Raw genomic sequence first — 20,808 nt, 5'->3', positions numbered from 1 at the left:
ATGGATGTCAAGCCTATAATTATAGGCTTCAGCTCTAACCATGAAATAGGGGAATGAAGCACCATGATATCATCAAAGGAAATATATACTCTATTAGAACCACGTAGAATTTGGACCAGAGTCGTCATCTCAAGCTGAGAATACCTGCACAGCATCCCTCTGCCTTCCTCGCCACAGGCCCTGCCCCGTTAATTGGAGGGGAGGCCGTCTTCGCTCGTTGCCTGCCACGCTCTGTCTCATGCAGTCGAAAGTCACACCAGTGTTCACAGCTTTCTTTCACATGCAAGTATTACCTTAGCTATTGATTTGCTTATATTTAGAATTCAATCATTTTTCTTTTACAGAATCTGTGTGCTCATTTGCAAGGTAAAATTAATATTTCATTTATGTGGAAAATAGCCCCTATTAGCTGTGCCATCTTGGGCCGGTTATGTAACCTGCTCTACCTTGATGTTTTCATCAGTCACATGGGATCACAATACCTCCTCCATCGGGTTACTGTGAAGATTGAATGAGATAGATACAAAGTGCTTGGCTTAAGGGACCTTTCAAAAAACAGCTTTAAAAGAGTAAAAGGGAAGAGGGAGGTGTGGGAGGGGTGCGGTTTTCCATGCCCTCCATGTGAGGAGGTGGAAACCAAGCGCCTGTAGGGAGCCTATTCTCCCCCTCCTCCGTCTGTGGGCTGGTCCCAGCGTTCCCTCTCCTTCGCTCACCCCAGCCACAGGACTCTCCTGCAGACAGATCTTTCTCACTCGTCCCTCGTCCCCCTCAAGCTCTGGGACTTCAGCTGATCTAATGACGACCCCGCTTTCAGTTCTGCCTGATGGCAATCTGACTTTCACTTGTCTATTTGACCAGAAGTTAAAACTGAGTCATCAGATCAGAAGTTGGGCACTCACGTTGGCCAGAGTTTTTGCCTTATTAGAGGATTTCACAGTGACATTAAAGCTCTGCTGTCTACTCCTGCCCCTTTAAATGTCTGTATGATCCAATGACTCCCTTTAAAAATCCATACCCTATTCTGCTTTTCCCAGCATAGAGAGTCAGACAAATCCGATAGAGTCCTCAAGGAACGGTGTGAACACACAGCTGTTGGGGGAACCCGGCCAGTCTGCTCTGTTCTCAGCGTGTTGCATGCAGACACGCCACTCTGCTGTGTTCATTGATGATTATGTTAAATGCCACAGTCCTAGGGATGGAAGGATCTGCTCAGCCACCACTAGCCTGTTCATTATTTATATAGAATTAAAGAGCACAGCTCAATTGAATGCAAACATCTGAGAAAAGTCATTATTCATGTACAGATCAAATTGAACATTTGTCATTTCTCCAGTGATTTAACATATTCTTTGTGCCTTGGGACCTCAAATTATATTAAGCAGAGTAGATGCTTTAACTCTTTTTAGTTTAATTGTTGGCCTTCATCCACTTGTTCAGATTACTTGGACTTGTTTGAAATTAGCCCTTGCTTCCCCTTAATATGTAAAATAGAAAAGGAAGAAAATTTCTTTTTAGGACCTATTGCATTCTAAGGATGAATGCAAATTGTTCTACTATGATTCTTAATGAGCCACTATTAACATAGTAGGAACCCCAGTACATTAATGCAATACCTCTTTTCACATCATTACTCCTAATGGAACTGTTACCAGGATAATAGCTTGACCTTTAGCTATAGAATCAGATAGCAAAAATGTATTCTGCTTACTCGATACTGCTATTCACATAGCATATTGAGCGATTTCAGGTCAATACAATCACAATATTTTGGCCTAAGGCCTCATCTGCACTTGCAACAGAATAGGATTTCGTCTCCGGCAGATAGGTCCTAGTTAAAAGTCGCTTTTAAGTATGAATGTAACCCAAGAAATAGGATGTCGGTAATAGACCCAGTGGAAATATTTGTTGTGTAGGTGTTTTTCAAGAAACCTGTGCTGTGCCTTCAGTGATCTCAGACACAGACACAGGAGGCAGAGACTTCCTGGCTGTTGTTTTTTATTGAAACTGGATGGATTTTAACTGAAAAGAAAAAAAACAACCAGAAATGGTTGCCTTTCTAGGAGTGACAGAATACCTGAGCTCAAGATTAGATTCAAAAGATCTATTGGAAGCTCCTCACAGCGTGGGAGAAGCATTCCAGGCTTCCCTCTGGTCCTCCTAAACCCGGTTGTTGACACACGTAGTGGCTGGGAGTCGTTTTGATGTGGGCATAACCCACATCTACTTTGTTCATTTGGAGCCACTACTTTCTAATAGTGCTAATTTGGACACCTGCATTTCACAATCTAAGGAAAGAGGGGTTGCTATGGAAATTAATTATATAAATGATATTACAAGGGGGGGAGATGTTTATCTGCTAAGACAATGTATTCAGTTCTTTCGGTGCTACACACTTTCATATAAACGAATAGGGTGCTAAATTCAAATGTTTATTGCGTTCTTAGTCAGTACAAAGTACTGTTGTAGGTGCTTTGGGGGTCCAAACTCAATGAAGACCCTGAGATGTCTATAACCCGGTGTCGGAGATTCAAAAGCAAACCCCACCCCCGAGGTATTGTTCCTTCTGTGTATCTCCCATCCCACATATCATATACCGGGCAGCCTGGGTGATATTTTCCCTGGTCCTTAATTCTGCTTCCTAACCATCACTCCTCCTCTACTCAGTTGGGCTGGGCTGGGTCCTTTCCTCTAAGGTTCTTACCACAGCTACATATCTTCCTCGCACTCCCCGTCGCCCTGCCATCTTCCATAACTTCACTGTTCACATGAAAGGTCCATCTGACCCCCCAGCCAGTAGTATCCAGACCTCATCCACAGTGACGTTCACCTCTACTACATTCACCTCTACTACGTTTCAGCCCCACCCGTGAGCACACCTTAGCATCCTCATCCGGAACTGCTCGCTGCCCCACTTACACTCCAGCACTGTACTCCCAATTGCCCTTACTCCACGCCACCTCCTGCCAACCCTGTTGATAATTGCATTCCATGGTCTCTATAGATTTTTCTAAGTCTGTGAGCCTTTCTCTGGCTTCGCTTCTTTCCCAGATTTGCGCAGGAAGGGGAAGTGAGGAAAGTTGAGGTCATTCATTCCAGGTGGCAGCACATCTTCAAGTGCTTTGTATCCCTGTCCTTCTGCCAAGACTGTCCAGCTAGGCTCTAACCCACGAGCAGCCTTGCCATCCAGTGGCTCCGCTCCCAAGGAGGAGCTGCAAAGTGCCCTGGGGAAAACAGCCTGCCCCTACAGGTTGTTGCCAGCACCACGGGCCTGCTTGGTGCCCTCCATCGTCAGTCTGCTGCTTTCCTGTTCTTCTCAAAGGCAATCCCAGACTTTGCCCACACTCTCCATTCCCCTCACCGTACATGCAGGGAGGTCTGGGAGTGATTACTCCAGCCTGTCACCACTTCTCAACCTGCCTGTCTTCCCTTCCTCTGGGGGCAGAGGAAGAAGCCCCTCCTGTTGGAGGGCGACCCTCCATTTCTAGCCTCACCCGTCCCCTTTTATCGTCCCCTTTTTCCTGGATCCTGTCTTCCCGCACAACATTGCTGTTTCCGTCAGCCTGCAGACATGCTCAGGTTTCCCGGCCTCAGCCCTCCTCCCCTGGCAGCCCTTCTTCTCTTCCTTCCTCCACTGAACCCCGTTTTTTGAGTGTCCTCTGTGGCCACCCCACCACTCCTTGATGACCTTCAGTGGACACTTTCCAAACCTCCCTTCCTGGCCCTTCCTCCGCACTTACACTGAGGGTCCTCCTCCATCAGCACCACCTGCTGGCTTTCCAGGACCCCTCCTGGGTCTCCAGACTCTGGCCCATCCTGGGTTCCCTCATGGACTCCTGCGCCTTCATCTCCAGTCAACCATCGGGGTTCTCGCTGGCTCTGTGCTTGGCCCAGCGCTCTGTTCACTCCACAGGCTCTCCCTGGTCAATGTTTTTCTCTCATTTTAACTACCACTTGTATGTTTGTGCTTGTCAAACTGGTACCAGCCTGGACCCTTCCCTGAACTGTAGGCTTCTGTGTAAGGAAGGGTACCCAAACTCAACATGTCCCAAACCAAGCCTAACACATCTGCCTCTGCCCTCACAAACCTCCCTTTCTTCTATAGTTCCCAGGCCATGTGATTGAGCGGAAATGCCTGTTCTATATACAGTTCTGGTCACCTGTCCACCTTTACTCACGTGGCCCCAACTCAGACGCTGCAGTAGCTTCCTCAAAGGGACCCTCCTCTCACTCCCAGATCCATCCTCCCGCTGCCACCCAGCTCCTCCCGCATGACTGGGTGTGGATTTTTTCCTTCTTTCAAATTATTTTCTTAGGATAAATTTCTAGGAGTAAAATTTCCAATGCAAAGGTGTGACAGTTTTATGCCTCTCATTATATACTACCATCTTATTTCCCAAAAGGGTTTTGCCAAGCTTATGCCAACAGTGATGTTTGAATATGCCAGGCCCCCACAATTGTATCAATATTAAGTATTAGCTTTTTAACATTGCTCTTCTCATTTAGTAGGTATAAAATGTGTTTTGCAATTTGGGGGCTTACATAGTTGTTAAACATTTTTCCTAATGTTTTTTTCTAAATACACTGTTCGTTATCTATAGAGTCTTTTGAAATTGCTCTTTTATTTGAGTGAGTGCTTTATATAGTGGTAGATATTGAGCCTTTTCAGTCACATTTAGTGCAATTAGCTTTTCTCATTCTAATATAATGTTTATTTTCTATTCAATAGAAATTTTATAGTTTTACAGAGTAGTTGAATCTATCAACATTTTCCTTTGTCATTTCTTTTTAAAAGAAGCCTTTAAAACATTAAAATGACCAACATTTTAAATATGTATTTATTGATTTCAGAGAGGAAGGGAGAGGGAGAGAGATAGAAACATCAATAATGAGAGAGAATCATTGATCGGCTGCCTTCTGCATGCCCAACACAGGGTTGAGCCCGCAAGCCAGGCACATGCCCCGACCGGGAATCAAATGGTGACCTCCTAGTTCATAGGTCAACCACACTGAGCCATGCCAGCCGGGCCAGATATCTTAAATACCAAGCGGGCAGTGTGCTGTGAGTGCATACTTGGTCGTGACCTACAGAGAGGAGAGCACGTTGGGAAGCGCTCAGGAATGACATGCGGAGCAGCAGCGTCCACGCCAGCTCCTGCCTGTGCAGTCACACACTGGGCAGGTTAAGATAATGTCTGGCCTCCCTTTCGTCCTGTCCTGACTCCATAGTTTCTTTTGTGCTTAATAGATAGCTCTTTCCTAGAAGCCAGTAGAATATTGCAAGAGTGGCCTCAATATAGAATTGGAACTTTCATTAAGAGACAACTGCATTCCGCCAGCCGGTGTTGCTCAGTAGGTTGAGCGTCTGCCCTTGTGCCAGGAGGTCACAGGCTCGATTCCCCATTATTGATGTTTCTCTCTCATTGGTGTTTCTGTCTCTCTCTACCTCTCCCTCATCTCTCTGAAATCAATACAAATGTATTAAAAAGAAACAATTGCATTCTATTTATTCTGAGAACTGATTGAGTTAGTAGGAATAACCATGAGAACATCATCGTTTTTGTGTAATTTTGCATAAGATTTTGAATTAATTAAAAAGTGAAATATTTTAATACAGTTGTTGAATTTTGTCATGGGGCCAGAGGATCCATAGGAAGCATTTTCTCTGCTCATAAGACATATATACAGGGACATGGAGCACTTTCCATAAAAACTACTCACTATGCAGAGCTGGTTTCATGTTGAAGCCTGCCAGGATCCACCCCCACCACAGGGATGTTATATGAATAGTGAAGCTATCTAGTGCAGAACCCATGTCTTTTAGCATATATATATATATATATATATATATATATATGTTTTTTCTCCTTGGGATATATTTCTGTTTTGGATCTGCCTGTTTTATTTGTTGAAGCATTAACAATATTTCACATTTTTTTTCAGTCTTCACAGAAAAGTACTGTACTGCTAATCATGTGGATAAGCTGCCTGGCCCGAGAGACTGGGTGCAGATTCTACAGGATCAGATTAAACTGGCCAGAAGAAGGTTAAAAAGAGGCTCAGGTATGAATGCGCTGCAGGAAAATAATTGCAGAAGCCCTTTATTGAATTCCCAGGCATTGCACAGTGCCAGCTTTGCTCTCGGTGCTCCGCCGTCTCATCTTTTGAAGGAGATGCGCTACATAAACGTGCTATGGTTTTGTTTTTTAAAGTCTTATTCAAATGAGTTTTGAAACTCACCTGAAGATTAAATAGTGAAAATATGTCAGGCCATTCACTTTGAATAGTACAAAGGAAAAAGATTGCTAACCTCATCTGTGGGCTTACATTCTTACGGAGGAAAGTGGGTCTCTGTTGTGATTTGCTTCCATTGCCCATTGATTTTTGTTTGTTTGAATCTGCCTAACTTGATAAAATGTACTGTTTGTTTAAGGTAAAAAAAATAACAGTAATCATTCCACCTGGAACACTACATGAAATAGAGATTTTAAGTCAAATATTTATTTATTTAAACGTTTTTTTAAATCTGGGCTTGGTGATTCTGGAATTTCTTCCAGGAAAAGTGAACACAAGTTGAATTATGACTATTCAGTCATTTGAAGTCTCCACCTCCCCATTGGCAGTCGGCCAGGTTAGCAGTGAAGAGTCCCTTTGAGGTCAGTTTTCTGCTATCACGTAAAAATAATCATCTCAGGAGGTCGCAAACCTCTCTCTCTCTATTTTTTTAATCCTGATCAAACTTCAGTGTCTGCCCTGCTCAGAGCCACCTGTGCTCTGCGGCTCGAGTGCGAGAGTCTGGGAGACAGACCTGAGGTGCTGACATGTTACAGGCTTGGGTGGCATGGGATCCAGGGGAGAGCAGTACAGTGTATGAGGCTGTGTCGCTAACCGACACTAAAGTATGTGAACTCACAGTGAGCAGCAGTCCCTGTGACCTGCCGGTGGAGCACCGCTGACGGCCTCGGGAGAGCTCCTGGCACAGGCTGGGAAGACCCTGGCAGCGTCACGAGACACAAGGCACCAAGGGACCAAGTGGTTTTCAGTGTGAAAACCTTACAGCTCTTTTCTCTGAAAGTCGCTACTAGGACTCTAAAATGTTCAGCTGTAGGGTCACCTGTGTAAGCTCTACCTGAGCATCCCCTGACCTGCCTATGATAGAGTTATATCAGCAATTTACAAAGCTCTAGGTCCCAAGGTCATGTCTGACAGAAAATATGTAGCTTTGGATGACTTTTTATTAAAAATCTCCCCATCATCTTTTTCTTTTATATTTAATTGATGCTCTTTTTATAAAAAGCAATAGACTACTACGTGTTTTTTTTTTCTCTGTGCCACTGAGTGGCAGCTACCACTGGCACAGTCCCAGGAAAAGGATGCACTCAAGGGTTTTCTTTCAGCACCAGCTACCAAATCCTGGCCCCACTGCCTGGGGAGGACCTGTGAAAGTGCTATGACTACTAATATTTTTAATTGGTAAAATATGTATTATCATATCAGGTCATAAGTCATAATGGGAGAAGATTTGGTTTCGAGTGTTAAGGCTGCTCTTTGCCTTGGGCACGTCACCCCATCTTTCTAATCCTCAGTGTCCCTCTCATTAAGTGGACATAAAAATAAAGCCTGCCTCAGAGTTGGGAGGCTCAGACACATGTTGTACACGAATGTCCTTACAAAGGAAGCTAGTGTATCTTCTCTGAGATTGTCTGCGTCATACACGGCAGTGCCTGGAAGCGGTGGAGGTCGCTGAGGAAGTCGTAACCCGTGGCTCCTCGCATCCCAGGTGTGGACCAGCAGCCTGCCGTGCCTGAGGAGCGTTGCTTTACCACTGCTGTCCCAGCGTCATTATTAATAAAGCCCCTTTCACTCTCAAAGGTTCCAGACTTGGATAAATGATCTGGTCATCCTCCCTGGTCTCTCAGTGTTCCCTGCCTTCTTCTCCTTCACTACAACTCATCACAGAGCATGGTAGAGTGGGAAGAACCGGTCTGAATTCCTAGCTCTGAGCTGCCATTTACAAATTCCTGGGACTTTTGGACAAATTTTTCAACCTCTAGCAGCCCTGCATTCTTCATTTATATAACAAGGCTAACAGCTACCTCAGGGGTGTTTTCAGAGATTGAATTAGACAATGTAAGTATTGCCAGTAACAGAGAACTGACACATAATGACACAAAAAATGTTCGTGACCTTATCTTCCTTCCCGTTGCCAACCAAAAGCAAAACAACTCCTTTATCCTGGTCATTTCTTTTTTTTTTTTTTTAATATATTTTATTGATTTTTTACAGAGAGGAAGGGAGAGAGATAGAGAGTTAGAAACATCGATCAGCTGCCTCCTGCACATCTCCCACTGGGGATGTGCCCGCAACCCAGGTACATGCCCTTGACCGGAATCGAACCTGGGACCTTTCAGTCCACAGGCCGACGCTCTATCCACTGAGCCAAACCGGTTTCGGCAATCCTGGCCATTTCTTAAAACCACTACCTTCTCTTTCTCCTCGCATTGTTGGTCAGAATTCTTCCAAATAGATTTGCATCCCTGAGTGGGCTCCCCCATCCCAGTTCACTTTAGAATCCATTGCACTTTGCCCTCTGACCTCGTCTTCTATGTGAGCTCTTGCTGCATTCACATCCCAGTGACCAGATTTCACTCTCTTTATGTTAACACTCCGACAACCTCCATTTGATTTTTACTCTGTGGAACCTCATCCTTCTTGAAGCTCTCTTCCCTTGGATTCTATGACTTCATTCTCTTTGTTTCTCCTCCACATTTTCTGGCAATGCCTTCGGTCTCCTTCACTGCCTCTCCTTCACCCGTCTCCTAAAGCCAGCATTCCCAAGTTTCTATCCTTCTTACTTTTCCCATTCTAAATCCTCACTCCTGACTTGAACTGTTCCGTCATCAGTGGCTCTCAGGTGTGCAGCCCCAGACATGGCCATGGCCTGAGACCCTAGACTTCATTCTCTGCCTCAGCTAATGAAATCTGGTCTTACCTGCCCCAACTAAATACTTCTCCTAGTTTCCTGTCCCCCGGAGTAAAATCCCCTTCTACATACCACCCCCTGCCCTCGGTGTGGCAGACAAGGCTCTTCATAGTCAGCCCCAACCCCCTCACCAGCCTCATCTGCAGACTCTTCCTGTTCTGAAATATGCTAGGTTTTCCAACTCACGCTTTCCCTCTGCCTGTCATAGCATCAGGTTCTTCCTCCTGGAGCCTTCATAGGCAGTGCAGCACTTTAGTCTTCTGCCACCGGAGGAGTCACCCACCTGTTTGTTCCAGTGACCATGAGAGCCTCAGGAGCACAGATGGCTTCTGAGTCATGTTTCTGTTCCAAACATTGTGTGGCACAGCCTGGAACCAACAAATGAACCAGCGAATCAATCAGTGGAAAAGAAGGAAAAATAGTCCACAGCAAAAAGTCTTACTGTTTAGCTCATCTAGTTCCTGTGAGAACCTGGAGAATGTTCTTTCATCAGTTTCTTCCTTGAGGTTCAAATACTTACCCCGAAACCCACAGGGCAGCACCGTCCCTGAGCTCTGTTCTCCGGAACAAGATCCTTAGGGCCCCTTAGGGTATGCCTGTGGCCGCTCACATGGTTGTCCCAGAGTGCCCTTTCTTCCTCCTCTCCGAGCCCTTTCTCTTATTTCCTTCTCTGCACCCCCATCTTCGTAGTTCCCTCCTAATTTCCTCTCTTCTCCTTTCCTCCCCCAAAGGTTGAGTCTTGTGTCATGGTGCCTGACCTCACTCAGGGGAGGTTAACTGAGTAACACTATATTCACTGCTGTCAGCAGGGTCTCGTGCTTTCTTATGCTAAAGGCCTCCAGCCTCAGCCTTGGCCACCTCACAAAGCCTCTTGTATTACTTTTTTTTTAATATTTTTATTGATCTCAGAAAGAGGAAGGGTGAGGGAGCAATAGAAGCATTGATGAGAGAGAAACATCAATCGGCTAACTCCCGCATGCTCCCCACTGGGAATTGAGCCTGCAACCCAGGCATGTGCCCAATTTGGGAATCGAACTGTGACCTTCTGCTTCATAGGTCGGTGCTCAATCACTGAGCCACATCAGCCAGGCTCTTCGTATTACTTTAGCCCCTTTAGATTTCAGGCTCCAGGAAAGGATTGGGGTGAAAAAAAATGTTTTACAGTAAATGACAAGTGTTATCAAAGATAATTGCTCAATCATTTTACACAGTAAGTAATGCTTAAGCACTAATACCATATTGAGTGCTGTGTCTCTTCTGTTTTATATCCCAAATCAGATTTCAAGTATGTAGCCTGAGCAGTGTGGTTGCTAGTATTAAGTTGGTCTTATGTTGCCTAAATCCTGCCTTGGCAATCTTGACTGTTGGGTATGTAAGAACTTCCATTTGTCTATTGATTTACAGGGGATAATTGTTGATCCCCCTAAAAGGGACACTAACTTTAATATTCAGGTTTGAGAGAGATCTAAAGGTGTCATAGTGAAGAGACTTAAATTTAATACTCAGCCCAAAAGAAAGGCAAAGGGCCAAAGTAGCAAGAACCAGCTACCCTTTGGTTCTCCACACACCACCCCAACTGTGCCACCAGCTTCTAGTCTGAGGTGGGCTAGCACAGTCCTTCCCTCAGAATCCACAGAAGCATGCCGGTCCCTTCTTGTCTCACATGGGCTGGTAAGGTAAATGGAAAATGGGAGAAATGCTTGGAGCTCCTTGGGGGCTTGAGGGACAAGAACTGTAAGTCCAGAATGCTGATGTTACTAACCTGGGTGTTGCAGAGGAACCCAGAGAGAGGAAGGAGAGGGCTTTGTGGACAAAACATGTGCCCATGGCTGGAGGTGATTACAAGTCCCTGAAGCACCTGAAACATTGAAGACAAATGGTGGGGAGACTGTTGAGTGTCTGCTGAGTGTATTGGAGAGGCCTCTTCTCAGAGACACAGAAACTGCCTTCCTGGCAGTGGGCCACGTGACTGAAATAGGAAGATCCGTTTAAATTCTGTTCCCCCATACTATATATTTTATACATAAACACACCTTTTTTTCCTATTTCAGATGCTAAGACAAATTATTATGAGTTCCCTTCCCCGCTTCCCCCCAGCAAACACACAGGCACACAGTAGGGACTTTTTTCCCCATTCCTGTTTCTCTGTCCCACAAACAGACTGACCAGTGAACACATTCACCCACATGACACAGGCTCATTTCCACACGCCCATGCCTGCTTCTACAGAATGGGTCCCAAACCGTAGACTGCTCCCAGCCCTTCCCTTCCGGGGGAGCCTTGCACGTGCCCAGAACATTGTGTGGCCTGCTCCATAGTTCTCATCATATTTGATTTTGGACATTTTCACTTTGACCAGTAGGTTTAGATTATCTGCCTAAATATTGGGGATCAGCACCTTGGCACTTTTCTGCCCCTCTAGCAGGTTCTGTTAGCATCCAAAAAGTGGAAGGTGCCACCTGGCTGGGTGGCTCAGTTGGTTGGGGCATCATCCTGTTCACCTAAAGATTGCTGGTTTGATTCCTAGTCAGGGCACATACCCAGATTTCAAGTTCAATACCTGATCGGCGTGTATGGGAGGCAACCAACTGATGTTTGTCTCCTCCTCCTCTCTTTCTCTCTCCCTTCCTCTCTCTCTCAAATCAATTAAAAAAAAAAAAAAAAGCATATCCTCAGGTGAGGATTTTTTTAAAAAATGTGGAAGGTGTCTACAGAATCCAACCCTGCCACACAGACCAGACCAGCACATCAGCAGTGACCTGCCAAATAGGTTTTGTCTCCCCATTTTTTCACATCCTGTGACACTTCATTCTCCTCAAGCAGCACAAAAGTGGGACCCCAGCAAATTGGAACTAGAGCCATTGTCATGCTGATAGGAACTCAGAGGCTTCTCAAAAATATTACTTGCTCTCCTGCTTTTTGTCTTCATTATTTTTGGTCCAAATGATAATCCAAACAGTGTCTCATAGATATTCCACAATTTTAACCTTTTTTTAAAATCATATTTGGCTCAATTCCTGGAATTAGATACAGACTCCACCTGGGCAAGCTAATCAGCTCACTGTTTAAGAAAGCTCGCACTGCCCTAGCCGGTGTTCTCAGTGGTTAGACCATCAACCGGCACAGAAAAGGGTCGGGTTCAATTTCTGGTCAAGGGCACGTACCTGGGTTGCAGGTTCCATCCTCAGCCTTGATCAGGGAGCATGAGAGAGGCAACCAATGTCTCTCCCACATCGGTATTTCTCTCTCTCTCTTTTTCCCCTTCTTCCTCCCTCCCACTCACTCTAAAAATCAATGGAAAAAATATCCTTGGGTGGGGCTTAACAACAACAAAAATAGAGGAAGAAGGCTCGAACTGCCTCTTGAAAAAGTGCCCCATGCAGATCTGAAGGGTTGTTATATGAATCCAAACAGAAATTCATTTGGGGCTCTCATCACATGTAATAATTTTTTTCTATAACTGGAATGATTCCTTTCCTGGTGTGGTTTTTTATCATTTTCATTAGATTATTTCCTCTGAGCTGAAATTGCAATTTTGTGTGTGTGTTAGCCCTACAAGTAAAACTGTCACTGCTATTAAATTTTTATTGGACTTTCTCAATCTTTTCCAAATTTTACAATTTGTCACCAGGAAAGAAAGATGGTGAGGTCATTGTTATTGACAGATATTATAATTAAATTTGAGTAACAGTCATGTTCTTCCTCCATGACCCTGTGCCCTGTTCATGCAGCTGGTATATACCAACTTATACATGTTTTTTTTTACATATATTGTTCTTACTAAAGCACATAATTGCATAGGCCTGCTTTTTAAAAGTGAGGATAACTTAATTACAAAAGGAAGATCAACTTATACCTAGAACTGATTTTTGTTATAACTAAATGAAAAGAAATTGAAATGGAAAGAGGAGAAAGTTACTCAAGTATAAAATGAACTGAAACTTGAAGATTTAAAAATTAGCTCATAGTCATATATGTGATATATATTTGGATGATTAATAGCAAAGAGATTAAGAGTCCAAGCATAAACCTGAGTCAAGTCCTTGGCAGTGTCACTTACTAGCTATGTCACCTTAGGTACATTTCTTGACCTCTCTGTCTCAGTGTCCTCACTTGTTAAAATGGACATAATAACAGACCTGCCTTGAGGGGTTTTTCTAAGGGTTAGATGACTCAGTCTATGTCAAGTGCTCAGTAAATGGAAAGCATCTAATAAATGATGGTGGCTAGCATTGCTATTATTATTATTGCTGGAGAATCTTTTAAATCTTAGACAATGAGTCCGGCCAGTGTTGCTCAATGGTTGAGCGTCGACCTATGAACCAGGAGGTCAGAGTTCAATTCCTGGTCAGGGCATGTAGAAGCTGGCTAATCAATGACTCTTTCATCATTGATGTTTCTATTTCTCTCCCTCTCCCTCTTCCTTTCTGAAATCAATAAAAATATACTTTATAAAAAATTTTTAGTCCTAGACAATGAAAGAATTATCATGTAGTTCATCTATCAAATCCAATCAAACTAATTAGAAGAAAATAATATCTTCTAAATATAAAAATAACATGTTTGTTATTTATTTTTTAAATATACAGAATAATTGTAAAAACCCAAAGAACAAAATTTTAAATACTTATAAGCCTTTCATTCAGAGAAACACTACTAATATTTTAATTTGTCCTGTATTTTATCTATAAATCTATATACAAAATTTTATTCTCACCATTTGTCTTATTGCTTGACTTGAATGTTTTTGTTGTTAAATATTCATCTACAACATAATTTTTAGGGGTTTCTACTCTTTTCCAAACAAAATTGGTCTTGACTGGTCTTTCTCTTCTCAGCGTTTTCTCTTTGTGGTGGTTTGGGCGGGTCAGCAGACGGTGGGTCACTGAGTCAGTGTGTCCCAGTCAGAGGACAAGATGGGAGAGAGTGGATTAGAGTGGGAATCTTTGAGCCCTGATTGTGTTTTAAAGCAACAGCAACAAAACACAAGAACATAGGACTAGCTTGCTTCCCAACTGAGCACTACAAGGTGATACAAATGCAGCCCTCATTTGACTAGCCTCACATGCACACAGGCAGGGAACTTCCCACGGGGCCACTAGCCCTGGGACAGGGAGCACTGCTGAAGTTATGCAGACGGCCATGATGAAATGTTTTGACCTGTCCTGTAGCATGCTGGGGAGACGGACAAGCCCTCAGTTCTCAGGAGACATATGGGCACCTGTATTTATGTTTAGTGGAAGGTTTTCTGTGACTGAAGGATCTACCTTTGGAAAATTCATAACGAGATTGAAACATATCAGAGATGAGCAAAGGTTTGCATTTTAAAACAGAAGTGATGGCTCTTTTAAAGAAGTGCTTATTCCTTCTGATTTTCTTTATGACTGAATTGATGCCAACTTAGATTGCCAGCTCCGGGATCTGAATTTCCAGTAATCTCCAAAGAAAGAGTCATTCTCAAGATTTCCTAAGCCCGCCCCACAGGAATGGTTCTGGAAATGACAAGCAAAAATCTACCACAAGAATTCACTAACCGCATGCATCATATTTCAACAATTCACCCCCAAATCTGGATGGATATTTAAGCCAATGTAAATAAGCGAAAAGCACTGAAATCATCAATGATCGATAGAATAAGCTTCATAAGCTATAAAAAATACTTAATACAGGAAAATTGATTTTATTTTATCTTTAAAATATTTTATTTAAATATTGGCACTAAAATCCATAATGTGAACTGGCTGGAGCTGAAAAGGGAAAAGAAAGGTGAAAACTCCTGTGTATAATAGAGATTTAAAATTGTGTGACTGTATTGGTGAAATGGATGTGCTCCCTGAAACTAATGAGATTTGTGTTTTATGTTTGTAACCAGCAGAGGTAGCTGACGGTGATGAAAGACTGGACAGCATCTCTCTACCACCAACAGGTAAAACACATTTACATTTTCATCACCCACTGGAAAATACAGCAAAGGAAAATATATGCATTGAAAATGTTTTTAACATTAGAGATGCAGATGCTTGAGTAGAATGCTTCTGTAACAGACCCAGACGACAATCAGAGGTGTGCAGTGCCCTGTGGTCAGACATATTTGTCACAGTGAATATGAAAAGCTACATTTTTCTCACAGTTTTATATTCTTAAAAACCTCAGAACAGCAAGTCCTAAGAAATTAGTGTCACAAGATTTTGCCTCCCAAAACCTTTGGACATTAAAACATATTTTAACATGATATGACATTTCTTTTTAGAACAGGGATCACCAGTTTTAAGATGAAATTCATGTCCGTTCTGTCCTCTCCCACCTGGTCCAAAGGGCTTTGAGCGGGCAGTCACAACTCTTCACACAGTGGGCACCTAGTGAATGCTGTGTTTTAACTGAGTGACTGAATATGCCAGTGCATCTGGCATGGGTGGCACATTACCAATGTTATAACCAGATCACCCCAATGCAACATTTCCCTGAAGCGTCTGCTACAATATCAAGCCATAGACATAATTCTGACCACATTATTTAACTCTCAGGTGATATCCTTCTGCCCTGGCCTCCTGCCCCTGCATCAGTTCATCCCTGAGAGCCAGAGGGACAGGTGTCTAATCCACAAGCCATGTGGCAAACAATGTATTCCTCAGTTGGCCTCATGACTCTATTGACTGCCCTCAAAAGAATACATGAAGATTTTTCTGCCCACAAAACCCAGATGCCCAAAAAAATCCTCTTAAGTGAAAAAGCTCAACGCAGTGTTTTCTTCTCTAGATGTGGGCTGGTAAGTTTAAATGGAAATCAGCAAATGTGAATGGAGTAGCTAGTCTGTGTAAGCACTCTACTAGGTCATGTGTTCATTGATAGCACTTACCCTGAGATGACAACCAAGAGTTCACAGGTGTAGGACAGACATATGTCAGAGAACACTGGAGCAGCGAGAAAGCTCAACCAGGTAAATAATACAGTGCTTTCTGCCATTGAGTAGCTAAGCAACAGGTCAATGGGCAAATAAAAAAGGACCTGCTTATATCAGGTTTTACCATATAATCATTACATAAAAGGGATTTCTCTTCTTGTTTGGCTATGTTTCCACATTTATGAATTAAGAGAATTGAAATGCATGATCTCTACTGTTCCTTCCCATCTGTCCTCCGAATATCAGAACAACTCAGAATAGCCGTGTGCTTGTCACCCCTGGCCCATCCCAGTAGACTCACCAAGTGCAGCTAAGAATAATGAAAATGTGCAGTTCAGGAGGCCCCTTGGAGGAATACCATGCTGCTCTGGTTGTGCTGTCCAGGTTCCTCCCTCTCCAGCCCACTGCCCCAGGGCATTTGCACTGCCCATCCTCACTGTCATCTGACACAATGGGCTTTTAAAAATTACTATTACTTGAAAACCATTCCCTTTGTGTTTCCATACCTGAAGATGGAGGCAGAGAGATGTTTCAGATGAGATCATTGAACATGGGATGTAGAAGCCCTCGTGGAACTGAAAAGAGTTTCAAGGACCCTGAGAGTGAAGGAACGTTAGAGATCATCTAGTCCCATGCCTCCTTTTTATCCAGTCCTTTTATTTTACAGGTAAAACAGCCTGAGGCCCAGAAACACTAAATGACTTTCTCAAGGTCTCACAGCTGTTGATGGCCTCTCGACTCCCAGTCATTACACCGCATAGCTTTCTTACACCTAAGCCAAAGCCAGCTTTCCTCGGCATGTTTCTTAAAGATCCCAAGAGTTGATGGATGTGCTAATCCCTTCAGGATTCCATCTCACTGTCCCATAGTCTCCACAATTAGAATGTCCGTCGTAAGTCCCCCGAAGTCCACTGCAGTTTCAAACTCATGGAATTCTTTCTGGAATATTGCCCAGCACTGTGAGGTCATAATGAAGACAGGAGTAGAATGGCCCTATAGCTCTTTTCACTAAACCCTTGACAGAATTTTAACACAAACTACTAAACAGCATGATAAAAAGTACTGTTTATCATTTAGAAAAGGGGAAAAAGAATTCCCAGATTGGTGCCCAAAATTTGTAGTAATGAAATTAAATAATTTTGATTAGAGTAGCCTGTCTCTTGATTGCCACTGAAGTAAAACCCCAGTCTGGTGGCTTCTCTGAATACAAGGCTATTACTAACCTCTCCCTCCTGCGTGCACCCCCGGGAGACCCCACCTTACTTGTACAGGCGCTTCTTCCTGGGATTTGAGGCTCATTGGCCAGACTTTCTTTATCGTGTTTATTTGAGCTGTTAAAGATTTAACAATACTTTTATTAACTTTAGGTCTTTTTTTTCTTCCAAATTCATGTATATTGAGGAGCATAGAGGAGAGTGTAAATGTATGAATCAGAATCTAACAGGTCAGGGTTATAGTCTGGCAGCCAAATGACATTTGTTTCGATCCATTTCATTTAAGCAAACTTCTGTGTCTAGACTTAACAAAAATGGATAGAGATTTTATAGTGGGAAAACATTTTCCCTCAACCCTGTCAGTGAGCATTTTGGAGCAGCTCCCAGGAATCAGCACTGTGTTAGGTTGTGGTGAACAAACACCCGCCCTCAGAGCCCCGCCCACTGTGACAGGCAGCGGCCAGCCACCTGCAGCCAGGTGTGGAGAGTGCGGCTGATGGCAAAAACCTTCCAGGACTTGGGGACAATTTGTGGTGGGAAAAAGAGCATAGAGAAAGTAAAATTGTAACTGTGCTTTCTAAAATGTGATAAGGAGGCTTCTGAATTTGAAATAGAGTAGTGCAGAGCTCAGTTGGGCCTACCAGTCTTGGTCATCAATTGGCTTTCCTTCACATACGTTTTAAACATTAATAAAGAAAAGTGTAAGGGAGAAAATGTAAATTAATTTTACCACCCAGAGACAATCATTACTGGGTATTTTTCCCCCCAGACTTTTCTCTATATTTGATTTAGCCAATGGAGATCAAATATATAAAATTTTGTTTGCTGAGTTGGATTTTTTTTAACCTAATAAGCACTTTTAATTTTAATTTAAAAATTACCATTTTTTATACACGTATGTATTTGAATAGCTGCATGATAATCTGTTTTCAGGTAAATCATATTTTATTTGGCTCTTTTCTGTTACTGGACAACATATGGACATTCTCTAATAGTGATACACATTCAAGGGCTTCCTTGCAAAAATAATCATTACAAATTGCTAATGGCTAACATTGTTTATTTAGCACAACTAAAGTCTTGGCTAAAAATTTGTGATTTAAACATGAAACACAGACACCTCACCCACAACATTCTTCACGTATACAAACTACCTCTAGCCATGTCATAGGAAAGTGTGCAACTGCCTTCAGAGCAGTGCCCCCTTCATTTTCTTTCTCTGTTGTAGGTAATATATTTGACACCAGGAGAGAAAACAAGGAAGACACAGAGCCAGATTTCACTGCCTAGACTTTCATTTAGTGACAATGCTCATTAGCATATGCACCTCTTCCCTTTGAATTTCCTCAAAGATCCACATTAGCATTTCAGTGGACTGCAGAGTGTGCGTGTTCTGTGAAGTTTACCTGTCCTGTTTGAAGAGTTTTGATGTACTATCTTTGTCAACTGTGATAAGCAAGCCTCCAATTTGGTATAAGATTTTTAAAAATCATCCCTAGAGTTGATTTATCACCCTTGAAGTCCAACATCTGATCCAGTTAGTTCATTGTCCATTAAAAATAAGCAGCTCTCTCTTCCCTGTTTTTGTCCATAACCTCAATGTGAATGTTTGGAGTTTTGAAGCATAGTTATTTTAACACAAATTGCTTAGATGCTATATAAAGGAGAATGGCACTTTCCAGCACTGAAAAGGGAGCAATTGTTAAAATTAATTAGACCTTCATCAGCTTAAAAGATGAAGAAGATGTTTTGGGAGACAGGATAGCCCTGCTCTATTAGGATGAAATCATTTGTGACATCAGTTCCCCCAAAATAACCATTTGTGCAAGGGGCTTGGCCCTCGCAGCCCCGGCTGCCTCAGCCCTCACAGTCCGGCTTCATCCGGAATGTCATCCGGATGGTTGTTCTGCTGTTCGGTCTAATTAGCATATTAACTGTTTATTATATAGGATAAGGGTAAGTGATATATGAATTTCTTTGAAAGAAAAACCTTTTAGGAGGTGGTATCGACACAGTGACAAAGTAACTCATTGAAAGGTGAGAAACTCAGTAAGCAGTTACCTACTTGATACCTGCCAGCTGTTTTGACAGATGGTTTTAGCCGAGTGAGTGGATCAGTGTTTTGGCAACCCGCCACACACGTATTCCATTAATGTTACGTATTTTATGTGGTTCCTAGTACACTTACACTCCACTTTATATAAATCTAACAAATGAAAATCTGGATTCATTTTAGAGATATCATGCCACGTGCATATTTGTTTTACAGAAATATTTTCATCTGGATTCCTTTCATAAGATGGTGAATTTAAAATACCATTTTATTTAGAAACACTGCATTTACACCTCATTTATTTTATAAAGCAAATTACCTTGAAACTTTGGCACTTGACCCAAAGGCCAAAACTTGGCTTGAAAGAAATGTGGACTAGAAACACCAAACCCCAGGATGGGGGAGAGGGGAGAATTACTGTGCTACTGTTTAATGCATTTCCCTAGCACTTATTTTATTGAGTCAGAGAGTGTTAGAGCTCAGAGTTATTGTAGATGTCCCTTATTAGTAGGACTAAGGGAGGCAGCTGGGGAGTGAGAGTCATGGTTGCCCAGGGCCAGGTAACCCATCAGTGGCCTGGCCAGGACTGGCATCTAAATGCCTTACTCCCCTGTCCAAGGTACTTGTGCCACATCACACTGAACAGCTAAGCCTGAGTGAGGAGGGAGCTCTGGGATGAATCTGTTTTCCACTGAAGACCAGCTCATTAACCAACAGTGGCAGGAAGCTGGTGCTAGGTGTGGCTTGTGGCATCCATCCAACTGCTAGACAGCTCACCTCATACAAGTGTGTCTTTTGTTCATTGTCTTTTTGGAGGTTCAGAGTGGTTGTTTCCATCACACCCTTAGTTAGCCTTTTACATGCGAGGCGAGCTGGTAATCACTCCCTTGAAACCAGCCTCTCTGATCACCAAGTCAGGTGAGATACTGTGAACAGGGCTTTTGTTTTTCTGCAACATATGTTTTCAAACTGGTCTGCTGCCTCTCAGAAGAAAGTATTTCTCAAGGGAATTGAAAAGATTAATTAGTGCCCTTTCAGCTCTATTACAACACGATGACTATGTTGCTAATAGAGGTAGAAACGTTCACCTTCCCACTGTGGCATCTGTTAAGTATACACCACGCGCATTCGGAGCACGTCCTTCCAAGACCGGGCGACAGCATGGAGTGTTCACCCCTGGAGGAGGGTGGGGACTGTTCAACTCACGAGTATGTGCAATGGATCCCCAAATTGGAAATACATATCATATAACTGCAAGAGTGAAATCATATTTTGTAAATTAAAATTGTATTTGTGTTTACTTACTGTGACTACTGTTCAGACTTTATTCAGAAATCCTTTCTATAGGCTTTCTTAGCAAAAGCAAATTATTCCATATCTATGAATAATGTCTCAATCTTCTGTATATATGTTTTATTAATATGTAAATATTTAGATTTTTTTAAATTACTATGTTCTTTAAAAAAGTTCAACACAAGGCTAGTGGTGAGAATGGTGTATGACACTGTGTTGTGATATCAATCCCCAAGACGCTCTTTATGCCCATTCTGGAAGAATACAATAAATTACTTTAATTGAAAGTGCCTGTTTCATGCCTGTGTGCCATTCCTCCCATGATTATGAAGAGGAGTCAATGCTAGTCATTAATTAAAAGGTATTT

General features: G+C 42.8%; 1 protein-coding gene and 1 non-coding gene across 2 annotated transcripts in view; one reads left to right on the top strand and one right to left on the bottom strand.

Moving 5' to 3' along the window:
• The window catches only part of BEND7 (BEN domain containing 7), an 84,819-nt gene extending 64,290 nt beyond the window's left edge, over positions 1-20,529 (top strand). The window contains exons 6-8 of the mRNA XM_023751492.1: positions 5,941-6,060; positions 14,853-14,906; positions 18,324-20,529. Of these exons, the coding sequence (XP_023607260.1) occupies positions 5,941-6,060; positions 14,853-14,906; positions 18,324-18,385 (236 nt within the window). The 3' untranslated portion in view covers positions 18,386-20,529. The remainder of the gene's footprint in view (positions 1-5,940; positions 6,061-14,852; positions 14,907-18,323) is intronic.
• Positions 7,322-7,449, bottom strand: LOC111825361. Its single transcript, XR_002828522.1, has one exon. It is a non-coding gene; the product is annotated as a small nucleolar RNA SNORA30/SNORA37 family (small nucleolar RNA).
• Positions 20,530-20,808: the final 279 nt, after the last annotated feature.

This window comes from Myotis lucifugus, unplaced genomic scaffold (genome assembly GCF_000147115.1).
Source record: "Myotis lucifugus unplaced genomic scaffold, Myoluc2.0 scaffold_22, whole genome shotgun sequence".
Lineage (NCBI taxonomy): Eukaryota > Metazoa > Chordata > Mammalia > Chiroptera > Vespertilionidae > Myotis > Myotis lucifugus.
This window is presented reverse-complemented; position numbering and strand designations above follow the sequence as displayed.